The sequence below is a fragment of the Rhinoderma darwinii genome, chromosome 4 (assembly GCF_050947455.1).
Source record: "Rhinoderma darwinii isolate aRhiDar2 chromosome 4, aRhiDar2.hap1, whole genome shotgun sequence".
Lineage (NCBI taxonomy): Eukaryota > Metazoa > Chordata > Amphibia > Anura > Rhinodermatidae > Rhinoderma > Rhinoderma darwinii.
Window position 1 is genome coordinate 95,646,326 of NC_134690.1, and position 9,651 is coordinate 95,655,976.

General features: G+C 42.7%; 1 protein-coding gene across 1 annotated transcript; it reads left to right on the top strand.

The window, feature by feature from the left end:
• The first annotated feature begins 1,397 nt into the window (after positions 1-1,397).
• Positions 1,398-9,381, top strand: POLR2D (RNA polymerase II subunit D). The gene is made up of 4 exons (XM_075863967.1): positions 1,398-1,508; positions 3,370-3,550; positions 5,105-5,200; positions 8,989-9,381. The coding sequence occupies exons 1-4, from the start codon at positions 1,436-1,438 to the stop codon at positions 9,065-9,067; spliced, it is 429 nt and encodes a 142-aa protein (XP_075720082.1). The 5' UTR covers positions 1,398-1,435; the 3' UTR covers positions 9,068-9,381.
• Positions 9,382-9,651: the final 270 nt, after the last annotated feature.

Below are 9,651 nucleotides of genomic sequence, written 5' to 3' on the forward strand. Positions count from 1 at the left end.
GAAACACGAACATACATTGAAATCTCTTACCTGCTCCAGTCGCCGCCGCTCCCTCCGGTCCATCCGCTCCGTCTGCTGCCGCTGCTCCATGTGCACAAGTCCGGAAGCCGCGACCGGAAGTAGTAATCTTACTGTCCGGCCGCGACTTCCGGTCTACAGGAAAATGGCGCCGGACGGCGCGCATTTCAAATTGAACTGTGTGGGAGCGGCGCATGCGCCGTTCCCACACAGCGGCGTACATGTTAGTGGATGGAACGGGCCCCGTTCGCAGTCCCTATGGGACTGGAGCTGCCGTATTCCATGTCTGTATGTGTCGTTAATCGACACATACAGAAATGGAAAAAAAAATGGCAGCCCCCATAGGGAAGAAAAAGTGTAAAAATAAGAAAAAGTAACACACAAACACACAAATAAATACAAAAGTTTTTAATAAAACCCTAACATCTTTAACATATTAAAAAAAAAATTGTGGTGACACTGTTCCTTTAACGTTACTTTATTCTTTCATGAGTTATTTACAAGTTTCTGACCACTTATAAAATGTGTTCAAAGTGCTGCCCATTGTGTTGGATTGTCAATGCAACCTTCTTCTCCCACTCTTCACACACTGATAGCATTGACAATCCAACACAATGGGCAGCACTTTGAACACATTTTATAAGTGGTCAGAAACTTGTAAATAACTAATGAAAGAATAAAGTAACGTTAAAACCAAGCACACCATTGTTTTTCTTGTGAAATTCTCGATAAGTTTGATGTGTCACGTGACCCTCTTTCCATTGAAAAAACTAAAGTTGGATACAAAATGGCCGACTTCAAAATGGCCGCCATGGTCAACACCCAGCTTGAAAAGTTTCCCGCCTCCCATATACTAATGTGCAACAAACAGGAAGTTAATATCACCAACCATTCCCATTTTATTTAGGTGTATCCATATAAATGGCCCACCCTGTATATAATTATAACACACATAAATTCTATATAATCCGGTATAACACACATAAATTCTATATAATCCGGTATAACACACATAAATTCTATATAATCCGGTATAACACACATAAATTCTATATAATCCGGTATAACACATATGCGTTTTTTAGTGTAACCCAAAACGGGAGCAGATTTGATCAACCTAGTAAAACATTTCCATCCAGACTGCAATGTGGCCGGCCCATTAGTATCAGCCTGCGCGGGGACACGGCAGTAATCCTCCTGTAATGCAGCGTCAGTCACTGTTGTCGCTTCCCTAGTTGTATACTGTACGTTATATACACAATCCTATCCATGTACAACAGCCAAACAGCTGCTTCCAGCATCTCCCCATATATCATAGAGACGTGACCATCCGTACAGAGCGCCTACACGCGATGATCGCTGTACGTACAATACAGCTCTATGACACTTCCGCTTCCGTCATTCGGGAAAATCAACAATGGCGACTGGTGGAGCGGATGTTCGTACCGGGGACGTGGAGGAGGACGCTTCCCAATTACTCTTCCCGAAAGGTGAGACTAGTCCTGGGGCTGCCGCACTGGGAATAATATGTGTATGGCGATTTGGTCACCGGGGGAACACGAGGGACGGTCCAACAGTAGAACTAGATCAATGGAGCCAAACCGGATTTTAAAGGGACACTGATCTTCTTGAGTTATAATTATTTTAGGCCTCGTTTACTGTGTGCGTCAGTCGGAATGAGAAGTTTGGTGTGCGCCATGTCCCGGACAAAGCAGCCACCTGTATACGGCGCACGCTGCTGGTACCTGCCATTGTTCACTGCGCCCATTTAGGAATTCTAGTGGCACGGACTAAAATGGTCCCTTGATGAAAAGTCTTTACAGTCTGATAGAAAGAATGGTGACCACCTGGAGGACACAGATTCATATCAATTAGAAAAGTGAAGCAAAAGTATTAACAAATCTGCCTCCAGTCTATTGTTCTCTGTTATCGGCCCATTCAGACTGGACTGAGGTTTTCTGTAGTGTGTCGTGGGATTGCTGGTTGTTCTGGACGATGTCTACCCTTATACTCTCGTGCGGAGGTCGGTTTTATTCTACAGTTCAATGGTATCCAGTTTAAAGAAGCACTACCGCAAATAAAAAAAATTTTTTTGCCTATATAGTGCAGTATAGGCTATTAGAGAATAATGGATAGAATCTTGTGTATACCTATTTTAGTTAGTCATTTATTGGATGTCTGCCATCTCGGTTCTTCCCGCTGATGTGGTTCCCCCTACCATTTCCCATGATTCTTTGCAGAGGTAGAGTGGGTGGAGTCTCATTGCACTGCACTTGCTCTCTAAGTGCAGCAAGTGATAGAGCAGTGACAAAGAACTGTCCTGACACTGCAGTCTCATTGTAATACTATGCATTGCAGCTTCAGCCTGTCTCCTCTGCCAGTTTTTACACAGGAGGCAGTGAGGAGCATCTCATAGAAATATACTGGACTGTACACACAGATAGTATAGACAGTCGGGGAGTTTTATAACTGCAGCTAATCGTTGTATTGACTCACCTATTTTATCATTGCACTCCTGCTCCCTTAGCGCTCATTCAGACGAGTGTAATACTCCTCCGTGTCCTGTGCATTGAAACACACCGCACATGGACCCATGCATTTCAATGGGGCCATTCATGGGTGCGTGAAAACCACAGACAGCACACAGGACATCTGTGTGCTGTCCGCGTTTAATGCATCAAATACATTGAAAAGCGGAAAAAAATATAGTGCTTGCACGGACATGAAACGCGCAAAGCACACTGATGGCAATACGCAACGCACACAGACAAGATATGTAGGAAATCGTATCCTATAAATGTTCCATAGAGGTCAGTAAATCTTTAGTCCTTGTATAATGAAAAGTTCTGAAACTTTCTAATATATGTAGTCAGGAATGAAACCCAATGTAGATCTGTTTGCTGTCAATGAATAGGAACAAACTCCTACAGGCCTAATGTCTAACCAGAGTGTTTGGCTCAATTGTATCGTCGAAACAGTCCAGAATTATGTAAGCTAAATACATTAACCGTACAAATATCTCCCCTGTCCTGAGTGTGCTACAATGTCTCAGTGTAGGTATGTTTGCTGCAATGTATCAGTGGTTTAATCTATCAGCTTACTTTTACCTTATGCTCGATACAACTATAGCAAATTCTAGCTGTGAGAATTTTAGGCCTGCTTGGGTTTTTAAACTGGATGTGAACAGTAATGTCTCCATTCACTGACCGCAAGCATATATTGAAAATGGTGAGGAATTGAAACCAAAAGTATATTAGAATGTTAGAACTTTTAGCTTTATGTACATTAGACTGGACAATCTCTTTTAAGAGTAGACGATTCATGTGAACGTATTTATTTTTGTTCGTGCAGAGTTCGAGAGCGCGGAGACGCTGCTGAATTCTGAAGTGCACATGTTGCTGGAGCACAGAAAACAACAGAATGAAAGTGCAGAGGAGGAACAGGAGTTATCTGAAGTCTTCATGAAAACGCTCAACTACACATCCAGGTTCAGCCGGTTCAAGAATAGAGAAACTATCGCCAGTGTTAGAAGGTACCCCCATCACTAGAACTATAATGAAACTAATGGCTGTATACCACCTTATATGAGCTCCCATAGTCTTCTCCTGCACAGACACACTGTTACATAGGCCGTCTAGATACTGGGATGTTGACTCAAAGAAACTAGCAGCACTCATTTACCAATTATCGGTCTGTTAATTTTCATTGTCCACGAGACTGAGGGCAGAGTTTCCCTTTATGTTCTCTACGGCTGTTTGTGTGTCCATATATCTGTCTCCTTCCTACAGGCAAGTCCCAGTACATAATCTGTCATTCTGGAGCAGTTCAGAATCCTCAGACATATGTAAACAAAATGGTTCTTCGGCCTTGTTGTCTTGGTTTTGTGTATAAGAGTTTTTAACGGGTTGTTCCCATCTTAGACGTTTATGGCATGTCCACAGGATGTCTGAGAAATGCAGGTCCCAGCCCTGGGACCAACACCTACATGGAGAATGGGGGTCACCCCACTGGCCGTCAATTCCAGATGGAGACTAAGTGGAGAGGTGGTCGCGCATTCACGGGTCTCTCTTCGTTCTGTTTCATGGGAGTTTGGTAAACAGCCAAGTAGCGCTTGCTCAGCAATTTTTGTAACTCCCTAAGAACAGAATGGAGAAAACCGTGATGTGTGAGCAGCCCCCTCTCCATTCATTCTGTCCCTGTATGTGGGGGCCAGCAGCCACCTCATAAGGCGGGACAGGGGACGGGGCAGCCCTGCTCCCCAGATAGGTGCAGAGGTGGTACCTGCGCCTATCACACATGACATATCCTGTAGATATGTCATAAGTGTGTGAGAGGGGAATAACCCTTTAACAGAGAAAGTAGCATATACAATTGTGATTGGTTATAGTTTCCTGTGGAAGATAACATAAACTGCTTCATGGCCCCTATTAAAGACTTCCACGTTGTCCGAAGTTTATAACCGTGGGAAGGGCTGGGCGATTATGACCTAATTAATGTAACCTCAATTACGATTATTTAGGCCCCATCCCCTATTTGCATGCTACGCCAATGGATTAATATTTATCCCTTGAGTTTGTTTATTACTGTATATAATATATACCCCCTGGCACTGCCCCCTCACAGTATATTGCCTCCATAGTGCTCCCCTCACAGTATAATGCCCCCCATATCTGTCCCCCATATCTGTCCCCCATAACTGCCCTCTACACCGTATAATGTCTCCATAGTTGCCTCCACATCCCCAATAGTGCCTGAGAAAAATAATATACATACTCGCCTAACCCCATTCCAACGACGAGTGGAGGAGATCCCTCTGGTGTGTGCGGCACGGCCCAGACAGGCGTGATGACGTCACTGCCTTTCCTCTGAATAGTAGTGCAGGGGCCTTACGGTTCTCTGCTCCACCATTGGGTTCAACTATCTGCGTCCTAAAGAGGCAGATACATTTTAAACCATGAGAAAATAATTGATAAAACAGAAATGCACAAGATGTCGATTAATTGGCAAGCCCTAACCGAGTGTATATGTTTATGTATGTTTAAAAAAATTACACTAATAGTCGTCTGACACTTCTGTCTTCTCCCAGCCTGCTCTTACAGAAGAAGCTGCACAGGTTTGAGTTGGCTTGTTTAGCCAACTTATGTCCGGAAACAGCAGATGAGGCAAAAGCTTTAATTCCAAGGTATGTGGACATTGTGGTGTCAGCGTGTCAGTGGTCAGACTCTGTTATCCTGCTTCATTTGTGAAAATGTATATCTGTATCCCCTGAAGTTCATCTTTCCTATAATTAGTGCTGTAGGAATCAAATATCTTGGAGCACTGAGGTCCAAGAAGTTCCCCAACACAACAGACCTGCCCTCCCATTAACCAGTTCAGGACCGGGCTATTTTGTGCCTTCAGGACCAGACACCGTTTAGCCATTTTTAGCATGCGTTCGTTAAATGGCTATAACTTTTTTATTTGTTGGGCTAACGATTTGTTGGGCTAACGACGTGATTTTTGCGACGTTTTTTCCGTAGACAATGCAGGTTTCTTTTTTTTATCGTTTTTATACACACCTTTTTTTTGCGTTACAACAATGATTGACGGGGGGGGGGGGACATTTTTTTTTGGGGTGGGTATTTTATGTGTATTTTATTATTTAATTTTTTTTTTGCACTTTACTTTATTATTTTTTTATTACTATGGTCTGTGCCTCAAAGGTTAAAAAAGACCTTTGGGGAACTTTATATATTTTTTTTCTTTCTTTTATACCAGGCTTTTCCACTGTAACTGGAGCACAGCAGCCCCAGTTACAGGGGAAATCAGCCCTCTCATAGTGACGATTGTCACTAATAGGGCTGTGCTGGGTCTAGTAAGACCCAGCATCAGTCTGCCACTAACGGCACCCGGCGATCATGTGACCTGTCTCTATTCATATACACATCATTCATTGAACGCTGTGTAAAAAGACATCGGAGAAGACAGAAGTAGCGAAAGCTGCTTCTATCCTCTCCTCAGGGTCACTGACAGCCGGAGACCCGACATTCAGCTGCTTGTTCGTGCGGGCAGCAAGTTAAAACCCGAGCCGTAGAAAGTCTATGGCTCGTGTTTTAAGGACCCTGACCGCTGGCCGTAAAAATACAGCCAGTGGTCGGGAACCAGTTAAAGGTGTTATGTGGGGACCGAAAATCATTAGCAGCGTGCTCACTGCAGTATGTGAATACACTCGCTGATATACATTCCGTCCCCCATCGCGCTGATTGAGACATTAATAGATTTTTATAGAGCTGCCGGGGTCTAGTTGCACAGTCTTCTTTGATGACGAGACGACTCAACTCTTCGTCATGTGACCGGCCCCGCTGTACTCTGTACTTGGAATAGCATAAAAAACTGAGAGGAAAAGAAGTCATATCGCCACAAATAGAATATAAAAATAGCAAGATTTTATTAGGACATACAATACAAAAATATTATTACAGATAAAATTCAAAGATGGATCCGAATAAAAGAAGGGAAAAGCAGTGCGGTAGCTTCAAAGATATTAAAGGTTGGGATATAAGGCCCACTGTGGATACACAGGATCTGGTACAGAAACACTTCCTAGTGTGAATCACACGTGACAGCGTCTAACTCATATATTGTCTGCACATATAATAAACTGGAAATGACGAGCAGCGGAATTTAGGGATTGATCATAACACCACGTCAGTACAAGTAGCCCTAATGCTTGTGACATTACTAGGGGATAGTATTTGGGTGTCTATATTTGATTTGCACTTGGCAGAGGTAGGTGAAAAGGATCTGAACCAAGGTGCCAGAGTGAGAATAGAACTGTCAGAGACGCAGTCCAGTGTATCTGGTCCGTGTGAAATCACATTAAATCAAGTGTGGAAAGTATAGTAGTGGGCTTACCCATAAAGATGAATGTAGTGAGGTCCCGCACTGCAGCCTGAAAGGTGTTGCGCCCCGAATGCAATACCATTGGAATAGCAGTAGCATATTGAGTACAGCGGGCTCGGTCACGTGACGAAGAGTCGTGTCGTCATCAAGAAAGACTGCAACTAGACGCCGGCAGCGCTATAAAATTCTATCAAAGCGGCTCCATCACCAGTTTATAAGTGCCCTATCTCCCACCTAATCTGAAAGGCATTATAATGTAGATCACGACAGTTTTTTGTTTTTTATTTAAAAAAAACACGTTTATTTTTGACTGAGTTATGATGATTTTTCGTTTTATGATAATTTGGGCATCTTTTGACCAAGTGGGCGTTGTAAAGAGAAGTGTATGGCGCTGATTGGTCACTGATTGGTCAGCGTCATACACTCCTCTGTACAACGCCCAGTTGGTCAAAAGTGAAAAAACGCCCAGTTGGGCATATATTATTATTTATTTTTGTTTAAACTCTTTTTATTAAAGTAGTCAAGAAGACAATTTCAAACATAGACATTCATAAGAAAAAGGCATCAATCATGCATGGTACATTACGGCCGGATTTACACGAGCGTGTGCGTTTTGTGTGCGAAAAAACGCGGCGTTTTGCGCGCGCAAAAGGTACTTAACAGCTTCGTGTGTCAGCGTATGATGCGCGGCTGCGTGATGTTCGCGCAGCCGCCATCATTATGACACTGTTTGGATGTTTGTAAACAGAAAAGCACGTTCTACTTTCCATTTGGTGGGAATCAGTAGTTTAGCTGCAGCTATTGTAAAAGTAGGGAGATTCTTGGATGAAGGAGAAAAATACTGCATAGGTAACCAAAATAAAATCAATTCCCTCGTGAGGGAGATTGAAATAGAACACACCTCTGAAATCAAGGCCTCAACCTCCTTCCCGAAGAACTGCACCTTTGCACATGACCACCAGATATGAGAAATGCTACCCAGTTGGGCATTTAGAACAAATTAGCATAAAACTAAAAAATAATCATAAGGCCTTATTCACACGAATGTGTCCGTTTTGCGCGCGTAAAAAATGCAGCGTTTTTCCTGCGTTGCATTTCCGTGTGACATCAGTGTATGGTGTGTCTGCGTTTTTACGCGCGTATGTCATTAGTATGTCACGCGTTTCACATCAGCAAAATAAACTGACGGCAGTGTTTTTCTTTTTCAAAATAATTTCTTTAGCAACTGTTGCGTGAATCACGGACAGCACACGGATGTGCGTCCGTGTGCTATCCGTGATTTTCACACACCCATTGATTTCAATGTGTGCGTGATGCGCAAAAACGCACAAGTATAGGACATGCAATAAGTTTCACGCAGCGGACACTTTGCGTGAAAAACACAATGTCTGGCCCCATTGACTTGCATAGGTCCGTGTGACGTGCGTTATTTTCACGCGCGTAACACGGACGTGAAATACGCTATTAGGCCTAACTTTGTAAAAAATAAATGTTTAACAAAAAAAAAAAAAAAAAACGTGTATACATTGCAGCGCTTTTCAGATTAGGTAGGAGATGGGGCACTTATAAACTGGTGACAGCCTCTTTAATGTCTCATAATAGTGCGACGGGGGACCAGAATGTATATCAGCGAGTGTACTCGCATGCTGCAGTAACTACACTGCTAATACTTTTCGGTCCCCACATAAACGCTTTAAATTCAGTTGTAGCCAGATCTTTTTCCAGTCTGCTCTAAGTAATCACTTTGTACTAAAAGTGTGATCATCTGATTTTAAATCCACAGCATGTGGATGAGATTTGTTCTATAGCACTGTAATCTGCAGCATTTCTGTGCAGGGTCCCAATAACACTCAAGGTCAAAACTATGGATTAAAGCGTCCTCATGAACTTGAGGCATCAGTGATCAACCCAAGAGCTGTCAGATCTACCAGTAGATATCGATCTACCTTGTCTGTATGTTGTGTATAAGTATATATTATCAATGCAAGTTTCACCCCTTGGAGGAGGGTATCTTTACCTAGTGCTTATTCTTCTATTATACCAGAATAATCTAACTATCCTTATGCGGCTTCCCTTTTTTTGCCCCAGTCTTGAAGGCCGTTTTGAAGAAGAGGAGCTCCAGCAAATATTAGATGACATTCAGACAAAGAGAAGTTTTCAGTACTGAAGAACGAGCCGTCACCTCGTCCTGTTCACAGCCTCCACCAGCGCTGTCCTGCAGATGTCGTCTGGATCGCCCTTCCCAGCAAAGACGCCACTCATGATGTTTTATTTTGTATCGTTTTCATCCTTTAAGTATTTTTTAACTGTTTTTGTAATGCTGAATTATATCCGCAATTCATTGCCTGCTCCTTCAAGCACTGCAGTCCTGTAAATGAACTATGAATTTGTTCTCTTCTGATTTAACATATTGTGTATATTTTGTTATTTAAGGTAAGAATGGAAGCAGGTTGATTCTGTACATAAACATGATGTTTGTAATGCCGCCTCTTTTTTTTTTTTTTTTTTTCTTCAACAATAGAGATAAAAAATTGCTAATGTTCATTGCGTTAAAGGGCCAGTGAATTTATTATGCTGATCGTGCTTAAAGAGATTGTATGACATTAGATTTTTGTTCCCCCCCCCCCCCTTCTCTCCTCTTCAAAACATCGTCACTATTGTCGATAGGATCTGTCTGGTATTGCAGCTCAGCCCCATTCACTTGAATGATCCAATACCAGATGAAGGCCATTGTCAAATGGTGCTGTTTTT